This window comes from Mirounga angustirostris, unplaced genomic scaffold (genome assembly GCF_029215605.1).
Source record: "Mirounga angustirostris isolate CCGP_5_RB_7025 unplaced genomic scaffold, mMirAng1.0.hap1 SCAF_1, whole genome shotgun sequence".
Lineage (NCBI taxonomy): Eukaryota > Metazoa > Chordata > Mammalia > Carnivora > Phocidae > Mirounga > Mirounga angustirostris.
The window spans coordinates 165825652-165841788 of record NW_026991709.1 but is presented as its reverse complement, the minus strand read 5'-3'; the positions used below and the strand labels follow the sequence as shown (position 1 = coordinate 165841788).

The following is a 16137-nucleotide window of genomic DNA, read 5'->3' as shown; positions in this document are numbered from 1 at the left end:
ACCCAAAGAACAAAGAATCCAATCAAGAAATGAGCAGAAGACATGAACAGACATTTTTCCAAAGAAGACATCCAAATGGCCAACAGACACATGAAAAAGTGCTCAATATCGCTCGGCATCAGGGAAATCCAAATCAAAATCTCAATGAGATACCACCTCACACTGGTCAGAATGGCTAAAATTAACAAGTCAGGAAACGACAGATGTTGGAGGGGATGCGGAGAAAGGGGAACCCTCCTACAGTGTTGGTGGGAACGCAAGCTGGTGCAGCCACTCTGGAAAACAGTATGGAGGTTCCTCAAAAAGTTGAAAATAGAGCTGCCATACGATCCAGCAATTGCACTACTGGGTATTTACCCCCAAGATACAAAAGTAGGGATCCGAAAGGGTATGTGCACCCCGATGTTTATAGCAGCAATGTCCACAATAGCCAAACTGTGGAAAGAGCCAAGATGTCCATCGACAGATGAATGAATAAAGAAGATGTGGTATATATATATATATATACAATGGAATATTATGCAGCCATCAAAAGGAATGAGATCTTGCCATTTGCAACGACGTGGATGGAACTGGAGGGTATTATGTTGAGTGAAATAAGTCAAATAGAGAAAGACATGTATCATATGATCTCACTGATATGAGGAATTCTTAATCGTAGGAAACAAACTGAGGGTTGCTGGAGCGGGGGGTGGAGTGGGAGGGATGGGGTGACTGGGGAGGGTATGTGCTCTAGTAAGCGCTGTGAACTGTGCAAGACTGTTGACTCTCAGATCTGTACCTCTGCAACAAATAATGCAATATATGTTAAGAAAAAAAAAATGAAGAAGAAGAAGGTAGCAGGAGAGGAAGAATGAAGCGGGGGAAATCGGAGGGGTAGACGAACCATGAGAGACGATGGACTCTGAAAAACAAACTGAGGGCTCTAGAGGGGAGGGAGGGTAGGAGGATGGGTTAGCCTGGTGGTGGGTATTGAGGAGGGCACATTCTGCATGGAGCACTGGGTGTTATGCACAAACAATGAATCATGGAACACTACATCTAAAACTAATGATGTAATGTATGGGGATTAACATAAGAATAAAAAATTAAAAAAAAAAAAAAGTCAGTTATCTTCCATATCTGTCCACAGATGTCAGAAAAGGACATCAAACAGAGCCTACAACTCTGAGGCTGTGACATCAAGCCTCCCTGAAGACATGTGACAAAAACAGATGAAGGATTTACTTGAGAGAACATGTATCTTATTCACTTATATTGGCACTTCAATGAGCAAGTTTATTCCAAAGAACAAAAATTACACTGGTTGTATGATGCTATACAGACCTCAACTTCCCAATCTGTTGTGCTAGTCTGTCTGTCATCCTTGCTCTCACACACTCCACCTCTCAGACATGTGCATTCATGCACAACAACCTACCAGCAGCAATCATCTCTGAACCCCACAGAGAGCAGTATTTATGGGCATATACACATATAATGCACAGCCCTGAGTATAAGCAATTAATCATTTTCAAGAAACATTCAACCAATAAGCAAAAATGTTCTCCCAATCTGAGATATTAAGCCAGATTTTTTTTTTCAGGAACTAAACTACTTTCTAAGAAAATCCTTTAACAACTTCATGAACACATTCAAGTTGTTCACAAAGAGCATGAGTTATATATTCAGGCAGCAACCTACTAAATGATACCAGGAGAATTTAGGGAGGAAAAAAAAAAAAAAGAATGTACCAGCATGTAAAACAATAAGACTTAGGAATAAATCTAACCAAGGAGGTGAAAAACTAAAGTGCTGAAAACTACAAAACATTGTTGAAAGAAATTAAAGAAGCCATAAATACATCCTGCATTCATAAACTGGAATACAATACTCTTAAGATATCAAAAGTACCCAAAGCAACCTACAGCTTTAATTCAGTCCCAAAGGTACTTTGTGCAGAAATAGAAAAATTCATCCTAAAATTCACATGGCACCTCAAGGGACCCAAATAGTCAAAACAACCTTGAAAAGGAAGAATAAAGTTCGAAGACTCATACCTCCTGACTTTGAAATGTATTAACAAAGCTACAGTAATTAAAACAGTATAGTACTGACATGAGAAGAGACATAGAGACCAGAGAGTAGAACAGAGAGTACAGAAATAAACCCTCACATATGTAGTCAATTGATTTTCAACAATATCAAGAGCATTCCATGCAGAAAGAATAGTCTTTTTAACAACTGGTGCTTTACACATAAAAGAATGAAGTCGGACCCTTATCTTATACCATACACAAAAATTAACTCAAAAAGGATCACGGACCTAAATGTTAAAAACTAAAACAAAAAATTCTTAGGAGAAAACAAAGAGGAAAATCTTCATGAACAATTTGGCAACAATTTCATGGATATACCACCAAAAGCACAGGCAACAAAAGAAAAAATGGATATAATGGACTGCATCAAAATTAAGCACCTTTGTGCATCAAAAGAAACTATGAAGAAAGCAAAGAGGCAACGAAGAAAATATTTACAAATATTTGCAAATCATATACACGGAAAAGGATTAATATCCAGAATATATAAAGAATTCCTTAAAAAAACAAGAAAACCAACTGAAAAATGAGCAAAGAGCATGAACAGACATTTCTCCAAAGAAAAGCACATAGCCAATAAGTATATGAAAAGATACTCAACATTATTAGTCATTAGGAAAATGCAAATCAAAACCATGAGATATTCACTTCACACCTACCTTGATGGCTATGGTTAAAAAAAAAAAGGAACAGGTGTTGGCAAGGATATAGAGACACTGGAATCGTTAAGCACTGCTGGCAGGAATATAAAATGGTGCAGCCACTTTGGAAAGAGTTTTGTGGTTTTTCATAAGGTAAATGTAGATTACCATAAGAATCAGAAACTCCACCCTTAGGTATATACCCAAGAGAATGGAAAGCAAAGACTTGAACAGATATTTGAACACCAATCTTCACAGAGCATTATTCACAATAGCCAAAAGGTGAAAATAACCCATTACAGATGAAGAGATAAACAAAATGTGGCATGTACACACAATGGAATATTATTTTGTCATAAAAAGCAATGAAATTTTGATATATGATACAAAAGGACCTTGAAAATATTACGCTTAGTGAAAGAAGTTGACACAGAAGGACAAACATTAATGATTCCACTTATATGAGGTACCTAGTATAAGCAAATTCTCACAGAAAGTAGAACAGAGATTACCAGGGTCTGACTGGGAAAGGGCAAGAGAGTTATTATTTTTAATGGGTACAGAGTTTATGTTGGATGATGAAAAAGTTTTGGATCTAGATGGTGGTCATTGTTATAAAACATTCTGAATGTATTTAACGCTGCTGAATTGTACATTTATGAATGGTTAAAATGATAAATATTATGTATAGTTTATCACAATAAAGAAAAAAATAAGGAATTTTCATGTGCACTTTCCTCCATTATGATTCTGTTTTGTTCACTGGCCCAAAGCCCTGGCAAGAGAAATATAATATTAATCTCAAACTTAAAATGGATCCCAATTAAGGACGTGCTGTATATGGGTACACCAAGTTTATAAGCTTCAGACTTTTTAGCAGAACATTCCATCCAAAATAAATAAGTGACCTAAAACAAAAATTATTCTAAGATAAAATTATTTGTAGGATATTTGAAGATGTGCAAGCAATAAATCCTATACCTAGAAAACACCCTCAGACTGAAACAACTAAGAAACTTGTGATTTACCATTAAATCAAAGATTTTAGAAACTTGTCTTCAGGGCATTCTCCCAATCATTTTTCCCACAGTAACAAACTTAGTTTACATTCAACAACTGCTATATGTCTAAAAATACTTTTTTCCACTTCAGATACCTAATAAAAAGTAAACTCCCATGGTTTTGTTTTCTTTTTATATTAAAAATAAATAGAAAATTCAGGGGCACCTGGGTGGTTAAGTGTCCAACTCTTGGTTTTGGCTGAGGTCATGACCTCAGGGTCATGAGATCAAGCCCTGCGTTGGGCTCTGTGCTCTCTCCCCTCTCTCCCTTTGCCCCTTTCCCTGCTCTCACACATACACATGCTCTAAGACAAAATAAATAAATAAAATCTTAAAATAAATAGTGAAATTCAACATATTTGTTTTTAGTTACTAACTGTAATTAGTCTCTTACCCACGCATACAGGTAATAGCTTTTCTGTAGATCCATCTTCTTCTTTTGTTACTTTTTTTTTTGACATTTCAACAGTTTTCTTGTATCCTTTTTTGGCCTGATCCACCAGAAGCCGAAATTCATTCTGATGTTTTTTACCTAAAATTCAAAAGATCTTCTCAGTAAAGCAAGAACCATAACTTTTATTTTTGTTATGCTGACAAACTGAGTATCAAGAAGTATACAAACTTGCTCAAGAACAACATCCTGGGGGCACCTGGGTGGCTCAGTTAAGTGTTGGTTAAGCATCTGCCTTCAGCTCAGGTTATGATCCCAGGGTCCTGGGATGGAGCCCCAAGTTGGGCTCCCTGCTCAGTGGGGAGTCTGCTTCTTCCTCCCCCTCTGCCCCTACCCCCCCTTGTGCTCACTCGCTCTCTCTCATAAATAAATAAAATCTTTTTTTTTAAAGATTTATTTATTTATTTATTTGACAGAGAGAGAGACAGCGAAGAAGGGAACACAAGCAGGGGGAGATGGGAGAGGGAGAAGCAGGCTCCCCGCTGAGCAGGGAGCCCGATGCGGGGCTCGATCCCAGGACCCTGGGATCATGACCTGAGCCGAAGGCAGACGCCTAACGACTGAGCCACCCAGGCGCCCCAAAATCTTTAAAAAAAAAGAACAACATCTTTGGGAATCACTTGCAATAAATTTCAAAGCTGGCAAGCACAAAAATACAAAGGGCTAGGGGTCACGGAAGCTTCTCCTTCTTATCTTCTCCTTTCCTCAGATACAAACATGGAAACAGGATATTCCTAGTTCGCTACTGTAAGTTTTTTCCCCCAAGCCCCATACTCTGAAGGCTTTTGAGAGAGCACGAAAGATACCACTTCCTTATATATATCCAAAAGACACCATTCTAACTCCCAAGAAAAGAGTACTAACATGAAGAACACTAACTGAATATAAAAGCAGAAGCCTCCAGGAAAGTTGGATTATAAAAACAAAGGATACCCATTTCAATTCCCTTTTTCCTTTGCATTTCTTGCCTATTTCCCATCAAGATCCCTTTAACATCCACTACCCCACCCCCAATCCACCTTATCTCAGGATATCGTAATTACACCAATCTTAATAACACCTGCTACTTTAACACATCTGAAGATAATATAAGCCTGATCTCAAGGTCACCATTATTAATGTACATTAATCTACTCAATAAAGAATAGCCAGGCATTGTTAGAGCACAGCCTTCAGGACATCTATTTGTGATCCTGAACTATAGTTCAGATAGCTGAGAATGCACTTGACTTACCCAGCACCCTCAAACACTTAAGTCATGGTTCAAAATGATGTCATAAATCCTGTAAAAATGTATTTTAGAAAGAATCATACTGCAAATAGTTCAAGTTTTGAGACCGTTTTCATACAGTACCAACACTTTCCCTGTGGCACAACATTAAGAATCCATGAGTGTAGGAAAAAATTTGTGCTTTTATTGAAAACTATGCCTTTTCTAGAGCTACCCTTCCAGGATTCCATTCACTGCCTTGGAGCTTTGTCACAGCTCTGTAAATTGTAGATAACTGATGGCAACGAAAAATAATTCTTGTCTACAGACATGCAAAATCCTGCGAGGTGAAGGCTCAATTGACCCCCTCCCCCCCACTGGCAGAAGCCCATTTTGCCTCCATTTGCACAGATTTCAATATTCCTGATCTATAAATATGACTGTTCTTTGGACATTAGGGAGGAACTGCTCCTAATCCCAATATATTTATGTGCATGGTACATGTAAAACTCCCCATGAAACTGGTATGTTGGCTTGGAAAGTGGTAAATTTTAAATAAGAGACCGGTTAAAATTCCAGCAAGAAATGTGGGCTGGCCATAAAGATTACTGGGAAAAGTTAGCTCTTCAGAAATAAATGAGATCCTATCTAGGAAATAAGCTAGGTGATTTCTTTCAGGTCCTATTTAACTCTGTGCATTTGAGGATAATTATTTTATACTTCCCTCAGCTCCCCAGAGTCAGTGGGCGACCACCACCACCATCACTATGTGGTTTCTGTTAGGCAAGGGTATCACAGCACTATGGGGTCTACGAAATTTGGTCAGACCTGGTCTAGGTCTTCTCCCAGTGAGGCCACTGTGTACAAGGGAATTATGGGTGTAAGAATTACTTTAAAAACTAGCTCAAGTAATCTCATTAAGAGTTAAGGAGGCTTAATGACTTTCTCTTCTAAAGTAATAAAATCCCAGGTTTAAAAGAGATTTTCTTTGTTTAATCTGATTACCCCTACAGCTAGGCTGGAAACCAAAAAGTAAATGGCAGCCACTGCTCTGGCTTTGGCCCAAGAAGTCCAATAACCTCTCTCTGCTCAAAAGATGAACAATGCCAAGAGATTATGACTAATAAAATTGTTCCCATTCATCTCTTCATCTCATTTTAGGAGCTGTGCCATCTGGCAAGGAGTACTTTAGAGTTTAAAATCTCAGTTCTGCTAATTAGATGCCCTGAATTTACCTCTTAAAAATATTAAGTGGCTGAGATCATTGTGGGAGCTGATGAATAAGCCCCACATTCAACCAACTCATATTTTCAAGATTTTTAATACTTGAATCGTATCACCTTTTCTGCCTCTCCAAGTCAAGCCCTTCACTCTTTCACCACCCCTTAACTACTTTTTTAAATTTTTTTTTTTTAAGACTTTATTTATTTGCGAGAGAGAGAATGAGAGACAGAGAGCATGAGAGGGAGGAGGGTCAGAGGGAGAAGCAGGCTCCCTGCCGAGCAGGGAGCCCAATGCGGGACTCGATCCCGGGACTCCAGGATCATGACCTGAGCCGAAGGCAGTCGCTTAACCAACTGAGCCACCCAGGCGCCCCCTTAACTACTTTTTTAGACCTACTTTTACAGCCAAAGCATCTCTGGATCTGCCTGTGAACTCCGAGGTACACAAGACCAAAGCCAGGCTCTCACAAGAATGGGACAGACTCACCCTCCAAAATGATGACACTGAGATACTCATCTACTTTAAGTCACAGAACAAGTTTGGAGTCAGTGTCTCTCAAAGTAAAATCTCATGCATTTTTCTCACCAACCATCTAGCGCCCTCAAGCATCTAAACCTGGATGGAGAAGAGAGTAACTGTAATGGCTAACGTTCACTAAGGGCTTATTCATTTAGCCCTGAACTGACCAGTCTCACTTGAAATCCATGACATAAGCCTAAAATGGGCACTCAACACTGCTGTACAACTTTTTCACCTTTCTCTAGCAAACTCTGCTTTACTACAAAATGACCATTTCACTCTTTTCACACCTGCAACACTCCCTTCTCAGCCAGCCTCACACTACTTGGAAAGCACAGAAACATTCTAACAGGAGCTCTGTCATCTTCCAACTACCATTACTTCATCTGTGCACATATGCTCTATCTTCCTTGTATGAAACAAGGAATGACTGTCCTTGCAGCAATTAAAGGCCAAACCCCGGCCATCTTGGAACCTGTGGAGGCCTGCTGGGAACAGGACTCCTAAAACGACAAATAGGTCTGGGAGGCAGTGGTCCAAGGCCATTTTTGCCAGCTATCAGCCAGGTCTCCAGAACCAGAGGGAGCACACAGCTCTTCTTAAAATTGAAGGTGTTTATGCTCGAGATGAATCTGAATTCTACCTAGGCAAGAGATGTGCTTATGTGTACAAAGCAAAGAACACCACAGTGACTCCTGGTGGCAAACCAAACAAAACCAGAGGAATCTGAGGAAAAGTAACTCGTGCTCATGGAAACAGTGGCATGGTTCGTGCCAAATTCCAAAGAACCTTCCTGCTAAAGCCACTGGCCACAGAATCTGTGTAATGTTGTACCCCTCAAGGATTTAAACTTACTGGAAAATAAATAAATAAAGGTATAGATCTATTCTCTTGGGGAAAAAAAAAAAAAAGGCCAAGCCCTAACTTATGCCCTGGATTTCATCACTAAGGCCTTCTCAAAGATACAGCACCTGTGATTACTCTCTCCCTGTCTTACATCATCAATTTTCCTTTCCCACTGGCATACAAATACACCTGGGACGGTTCTGCTGGAAGTGAGAGTGTGGGTTATGAAAACAATTAGGTATAGCCCAGCGTTTTTTCTTAATGAAATAATAAGAGTAGAATGGAAGGTACCAGAGTACATTAAAAATGGCAAGAGTAAGCAACCAAGATGTCATAGTTGAATGGATAAGCTATAGTACATGTAGACAATGGAATATTATTCAGCACTAAAAAGAAAAGCACCATCAAGCCATGAAAAGACATGGAGGAACTTTAAATGCATATTGCCAAGTGACAGAAGACAATCTGAAAAGACTACATATCATATGATGCCAACTATATGACATTCTGGAAAAGGCAAAACTATGCAGATAATAAAAAGATCAGTGGTTGCCAGGAGTTTTGTAGCAGGTAGGGTATGAATAGATGAAGCACAAAGGATTCTTAGGGCAGTTAAAATATTCTGCAGGATACCACAGTGATGCATGTCATTGTATCTCTGTCCAACACCAAGAATGAACCCTAAAGTAAAGTATGGACTTCGGTGACTATGATGTGTCAATGTAGGTTCACCAACTATAACAAATGTACCCTCTGGTGGGGGGTGTTGATAATGGGAGAGGTCATGAATGTGTTGGGGCGGGGAATATGTGGGAACTCTGTACCATTTCCCTGCTCTAAAAACAAAGTCTTATTTAAAAAAAAAGAGAGAGAGAAACAGAGTAGGATGCAGTATGGATGGTTTGGATAAGCATAACCAACTGGCTTTGGAACATAATTATCCCACTACTTATATTTTTTTCAAAGTCAATGAAATTTTGAGAGAAAAATTATAGAAAATAATTTTTCTAATGTTGGGGCCATTTAAGGTTGGGGAGGGGGAATGCAAACATCATTTGGAAAACATCTGAATACAACCTTTTAAAAAAATGAGAAGGGTAAATATTGCTTTGTGAAACTTCTATTTCACAAGGTAAAATGAGAACTACAAATATAGCACTTCTGCTACATACCCAAAGTACCCTGAAGAAGCACTTGTGTAATTATTTCAGTTGTGAGCTAAATTAGCCACTTTTTAAATGAACATTGTTTTTATTTGAAAGAACAGTAGACAAACCGTGATTATTCAGACTTGGCTAATACATTTTCTCAAAAATGAATGAAGGAAGTTGTCATTTCAAGAAAAACAATTAACAGTATTTGCTGCCAAATATAAAAGAATATCTTTCAAGTGAAAATCAGAATTTTGGATGACTGGTATCCACCATTATGATCTAACAACTTCCCAATACTTAACTTTTCTGATAAGACTGGTGGTGAGGGCGCCTGGGTGGCTCAGTTGGTTAAGCGACTGCCTTCGGCTCAGGTCATGATCCTGGAGTCCCTGGATCGAGTCCCGCATCGGGCTCCCTGCTCAGCAGGGAGTCTGCTTCTCCCTCTGACCCTCCCCCCTCTCATGTGCTCTCTCTCATTCTCTCTCTCTCAAATAAATAAATAAAATCTTAAAAAAAAAAAAAAAAGACTGGTGGTGAAACTAAGGAATGCTATTTTTTATACAATATAAATGCAATATAAATATGCAAACATTTGCAACTCAATGAATCAATATTTTCCAAATAACCAACAAATGATGCTACAAAATCATTCACAGGTAAAAGGTGCACTCAAAGCAACAAGATAGACCAGTGGATTTTTACGCAATAGAGTACAGAAACTTCATTAATATGATTTCAAATTCCATTGTAAATAACCTTTCTGAAATAACACTTGCCAAGAATATCCATGATTACCTAAAAAATCTACTGAAACCCTTTCCTGCATCAGGCTGGATATTTTTCATATACTTAAACCAAAAAAACACATGGCAACAGTTTAAATGCAGAAGCTGATATGAGAATCAAGATGTCCTCTATTAAGCAAGACATCAAAGAGATCTGCGGAAATAGAAAAGAATGCCACTCTCGTCACTAAGTTTTTAAAATGAGACTTCCTGAGAAATAATGTACACACAATAAAATTCATCAATTTTAAGTGAACAATCTGATGCATTTTTTAAAAAATGTGCAGTCATGTAACTACCAATAAGTCAGGTAAAAGAGTCCCTCCATGATCCCCTTTTCCTCCCACCCACAGCAGCTGGCAGTACCAATTTGCTTTCAGTTACTAATCGCTGCCTTTTCTAGAACTTTATATAAACGGAACCAGTCAAGATGTTGCCTTTTTAGTTTGGCTTGTGTTGTGACACAATGTTGTTGACATCCCTCCATGTTGTTTCCCATATGGAGAGTTAATTCTTTTTTTTTTTTTTTAACTGATTAAGGCATATTCCATTATATTCTTAATGTACTAAATTGGTATTAAAAAGGTAGGAAAACCATTTACATTTATATTTTAATGTAGGATAATAAAAGCCAAATTACAGACAACATTGAAGTTTTTTTCTTTCTTTTTTTAAATTCTAGGGTACATGTACTGGGGAAAAAAACAAGAAAATTAGTTCAGGGACTTTTTTCTGAACAAATGACATCACAGGTTTCCCATGATATGTCCCTAAGCCGCTAAGTCTCATCTGTCACACAGGACACTGAATGGTGACCGTCTCTCACATTTGTTACTTGTAATTCCTAAGTGGTCAATATGGAGTATCTTCATTTCTGGGTAAGAAAAAAGCATTTTGGTCCATTAATTCACCTACTCGCTCCTGGAGGACGTTAACCAACTCTGCAATAACAAAGACATGAGTGTCATCAATATCTTGAATGATGAACTTCTTCCCTAAGGCATTTAATTCATCCAAGTACAGCAGGAACTGCTTCATGGCAGGGTCACATTCTATTAGCACTCCTTTCAAGACATTGACCATCTTTTCCCAGTCCAAAGGTGCAGATGACCTTTAAAATGCTCCACCCTCAGAACCAGCAGCACTTCGAGTTAATTCTTTTTTATTGTTAAGTACTGTTCCATTGTATACGGATGTATTATAATGTGTTTATGGATATTTAGGTTGTTTTCAGTTTAGGATAATATGAATAAGCTGCTATAACATGTGTCAATAATATCCTTCAAATTGTACATTATAACTGATGAATTTTATTTTTTGGAAATTATATATCAATAAACCTGCTTTCAAAAATCTCTGTGTGGACATACGCTTTCATTTCTCTTGAATAAACAGCTAGGAGTAGAATGACTGGGCTATATGTAGGTATGTGACTTTAAAGCAAACTGCTAAACGGTTTACCTAAGTGACTGTGTCACTTTGCATTCTCACCAGCAATGTATAAGATTGCCATTTGCTGTACATCCTGACCAGCAGTTTGGTATTATCCTTTTTTGCTTTTTTTCCATTAAAGTAAGTACATAGTATTATTTAATTTATTTTTTTGTATTATTTCATTTAAAATGATATTTTCCTAAAGACTAATAAGATTAACCATATATTTTCATGTGGTTATTTGGTTTTTGAATACCTATTTTGATGAAGAATGTTTAAATCTTTTGCCCTCGTAAAAAAAATATGGTATTTGCCTTACTGAATTGTAAGAGTTCTAAAGAATATAGTACATATATAGAACATAATATAGACACTAGTACTTTGTCAAATATAAATTTTACAATATTTTCTCACAATCTGTAGCTTGATTTTTCATTTTTATATTTGCCTTTTAAAGAGTAAAAGTTTAATTCTACTGAAATATAACTTATCACATTTTCTTTAAGCTTTTTCTTTTATGATTCAAACTATTTGTGAAAGATGATCATCTCGGCTGTGAATATAGTTTTATTCCTTCTGTTCAAATCTGTATACTATTTATTCCTGCTTCTTCACACTGTAAATACAATGTTGAACAAAAGAGGTGAGAATGGACACCTTTACCTTGTTCCCAATCAGAAGAAAAGCATTTACTATTTCATCATTAATTATGATGCTAGCTGTAGGTTTTCTGTAGATATTCTTTATCAGATTGAAGAAATTCTATTTTAGTAAGAGTTTTTATTATTAATGGGTGTTCAATTTTGTCAAATGCTTATTCTGCACCCACTTAGAGAATCATATAGTGGTTTTTTTTCAGTCACTTAATACAGTGAATTACAATGATGAATTTTCTAAAATTAAACCAATCTTGCCTTATTAGGATACATCCCACTTGGTTATGATGTATCATCCTTTATATGTACTGCCAAGATTTAATTTATTAAAATCTTGTTAAGGATTTTTGCATCCGTGTTCATAAGGATTACTAGTCAGAACTTTTACTACATTGTCTTTGGTTTGTAGTTTCATGGAAACTTCAGCCTCATAAAACGAGGTAGGAAGTATTCCTTGCATTTCAATCTTCTAGCAGAATATGTATCGAATTGATATTATTTCCTTCCTTACATATTTCATGGAATTCACCAGTAAACCCATTTGGACCTGGCATTTCTTCAGGGACTGCAAATTCAATTTGCCTATCTACTTCTTCTTGAATACGATTTAGTAATTTGTATCTTTCTAAAAATTGTTCATGTATTTTTTTTTAATTAGATATGGAGGTTTATTTTTGGGCTAAATGCATTAATTTAATACGACCTACCTAGTGAAGTTAGACTTTTTTTTATATGTAAATGGGGAGCAATAGATAGTTGTATATTTTCTTGCCTAAATCTAATCCACATTTTTCTCAGTATGGCATTGTTTCTCAGTATGGTATCCTTTTAGTGATTTAAATTACTTTCTCTCCAAGCAAATTTTCTGGTATCCTTATTTTTACAGGACTTATTTTTGACAATTCAATGATCATTTGATAGTCTCGATTTCCTATCTCAAGAAAAATCACGTTGACTTCCCAAAACTTGATTAAGGACGCTCCCATTACATTTATCTAACAACAGAAAAACAGTGACTTTTGTTGTTCAGTCTGTGGTCCATGAATACTTGAGGCTTCTTTTCCTACTCTAGTAAGGCACAGGCCATCACACCTGTATCTAGTGCCTGTGTACTTTATTCCCCCCTCCCCAAGCAGATCAGTACTGAACTTACACATTCAAAGCTTAATAACTAAAAGAAGAAAACAAAATTCTCTTAGCACAACTAAAACATATCATGTGTGGAATACTCATTCAACAAAAATTTATCAACTACCTGTTTGTAAGGCACTTAAATTTAAACTAAAAATGCAACCAACCAAACAATAATAGCTACCGAATTGACAAAACACTGAAGCGCTGGCCCTGGAAAAGATACATACAAAGGCCTAATAAGGAAAAGGAAGTAATTTGGAAGTTGGTAATAACTGATAAAATGAAAAATATTTTTGGCACAAATTTGCAAGCCACAGAAGTGCTAAAATTCTTCACAAAAGTATTGCCAGTGAGTGGCCTGAGGACAGATAGAAAGTCAGGAAAGTTTCCATTTTAATTCCATTTTATTTTCAGAGAGATGCTTTGAGACAGCTAATTAATATTTTACAAAGTGCTTAGTGATAAGCTCAAAGTAGAATGTTAGAAATCAAAAAGCAGGCACACAGACCTACAGAAAACGTCACTGAATAAACCACTCAACCAAAATTCAGTTGCTTAGGTAATATTAACAAGAAATGTTTATATCAAATATTACTATAAAAATTTATTTTAAAAAATTACTTAACATGAAAATCTGCAACCCAAGTTCTCTGTAAATAAAGAAGATGCCACACAACTTACGATATTTACTGTGAATTTCATCTATTTCCTTTTCTGTTTGGTCCTTTGTAAAAACCATTATCTAAAATAATCCAAAAAAAGTTTAATTAAAAATTCAAAATATGACAAAAACAGAAATTAGTATTACAAACTTTAAAATCTCAAATGTGGATGTTTAGAACAGGGGAAAATAATCTCTTATCTCTGTTTTATAGAAACCTAGGAAGAGTAACTCCTGTGAACTTCCCTTGAATAGCATAATTAGTATACCTTTTACTACTGTTTTCTTATGTGTAGAAAATGCAACACTAATATACAGATTAACACTAAGATGAAGTATTAACACAATTAAATTCCTATTTTCAATATTTAATTTTTCACATTCATTAATACAAGTAATATTTGAAACTACAAGACTGAAGAAGCATTCAGCAGATCATTAATAAGGCAGATTTTCTTGTTTGTCTTCTCCCTTTTCCAACCGAACTTCTCCAATTCTACTGGAAAGTTAACATATAAAGAAAATATGATATTGTAAGACTTTAGCACATTAAATTTCTACCTCCACTTTTGAAAATCTTAAGACTTAAAAGATCAGAAATCTACTTACATGATTCATTATAGCCTCCATCTTACAGTTAGCACACAGATAATGATAAAGTCAATGAATATCTCATTTTTTTTCTACTATCTGATTATAAACTTACTTCCCTAAGGTCGTAGCTTTCCTTACAGACACATTACCGATGGTCTAGGAAAAAAAGTCTACTTGGGAGAGCCCAAAACACTTCCTCCAGTGTCATAGGACACAAGGACTATTTTCTTCTTTGGTATCCTTTCCTCAAGTTTTGGACCATCAAGCTAGAGGAAGGCAATAGTGAAGAATTTTAAGTCTCTGATTCCCTCAATAAGCTCAATAGATACTCAATCCTCATAAAGTTTTATAATTACTTAATTTCTCCATCAGTATCATCACAGAATTGCAGAATGCCAGAGCTAAAGGGTGATCTTAGAGATCGTATAGTTCAACCCCTGAGTTTTACAGACAAAGATCCCAAGGGCCACAGATATTAAAGAGCTCATCAAACGCTACCAGCAGAGAAAGAACTAATATCAAGGCCATCTGATGTACAGGCATATGCTTTTTCTATAGGACTATAATTGTATTTTGTCCTAGAAGACTGCTAAATGTGACAGAATTCTGTGCTAAAAATGAACTGCAAGTAAATCATAATACATTAAATGGAAATATGTCCCAGGACATTTCCTATTGAACAGATTTAATTCTGGCATGCTTTAATTTTATCAGGGCACTCAATTTTTCTTTCCATCATTTCTACCCAGATAATGAAATACACCATCAACATACGCTTTCATTGAGTTTACTAGCTTCAAGACGCATCCTAGTCTTCTCCATATTTTCAATTTCTTGAACTATTTCAGCAGCTGTTAAAATAAGGACACAGAGCCAATGTTAATTATATGGTTTTCATCATTGTACTATGGTTATGTAAGGTGTTAACTCTAAAGCTGGAAGATGGGTATATGTGAACGCCCTGTCCTACTCTTAAAATTTTTCTCTAAGTCCAAAGTTATTTCAAAATAACACATTATAAAAATAACATGGAATAAAACATTGAATTCTTACACATGCAGAACAGTTTAAGACACAACTATAAGAGTACAGTAATTTTGCTCTTTAAGAATATAGGTATAAATAGCAGTCCCAGTGGAATATGAAAATTAACTTGTTAGTGTGAATCCAATTCTTAGCAAGATATCCACTCAAATTCCAATGTACTAAATATAAATTTACACTCTTAGATACAGAGCACTAACAGCTATGGAGCAATATCAAAAAGCCTAACATACATGTAACAGAAATCCCAAAAGAGGAAGAAAAAAGGGAAAAGAAAAAATATTTTAGGACCCAATGGCCAGAATTTGCCAAATTTAATTAAAGACACCAAACCACAAATATATGCAGAATAAATGCAAAAACAAAACAAAACAAAAATACAATAACATATATACACACTGACACACAGAGAAAATCTGTGTGAGCCAGAGAAAAAGAGTGTATTACATAAAGAAAAATCAAGCATTATATCATGCTTTTTATCAGAAACCATTCAAGCCAGAAGACAATGGAGTGATGAATTAAAAGTATAGGGGAAAACCCCTGCCAATCCAGAATTCTATACCAATGGAAATATTTTTCAAAAGTGAAGGATGAATAAACATTTTCTGAGACAAACAAAAACAGAGAATGTATTATTAGCAG

The 16137-nt window shown here is 36.2% G+C and overlaps 2 protein-coding genes and 1 pseudogene across 5 annotated transcripts in view; 1 reads left to right on the top strand and 2 right to left on the bottom strand.

Annotated features, from left to right (window-relative positions):
* RAD18 (RAD18 E3 ubiquitin protein ligase) overlaps positions 1–16137 on the bottom strand; it is a 109149-nt gene that overhangs the window by 40427 nt on the left and 52585 nt on the right. For 3 of the 4 annotated variants that reach the window (XM_064593131.1, XM_064593142.1, XM_045861923.3), the window contains exons 8-10: positions 15223–15299; positions 13875–13935; positions 4175–4312 (exon numbers count right to left, since the gene is read on the bottom strand). In XM_064593131.1, coding sequence (XP_064449201.1) covers positions 4175–4312; positions 13875–13935; positions 15223–15299 — 276 coding nt within the window. The remainder of the gene's footprint in view (positions 1–4174; positions 4313–13874; positions 13936–15222; positions 15300–16137) is intronic. The other variant, XM_064593144.1, reaches the window with a different exon arrangement.
* On the bottom strand, positions 4185–11851 carry LOC123833598 (general transcription factor IIH subunit 5-like). The gene is made up of 2 exons (XM_064593157.1): positions 10796–11851; positions 4185–4312 (listed from the first exon to the last, which is right to left on the bottom strand). The coding sequence occupies exon 1, from the start codon at positions 11050–11052 to the stop codon at positions 10822–10824; it is 231 nt and encodes a 76-aa protein (XP_064449227.1). The 5' UTR covers positions 11053–11851; the 3' UTR covers positions 4185–4312; positions 10796–10821.
* LOC123834379 (large ribosomal subunit protein eL33-like) lies at positions 6244–8033 on the top strand (annotated as a pseudogene).

Bases quoted from the DNA above. Each gene is read 5' to 3' on its own strand.
- LOC123833598 (XM_064593157.1), bottom strand. From the start codon at position 11,052: ATGGTCAATGTCTTGAAAGGAGTGCTAATAGAATGTGACCCTGCCATG.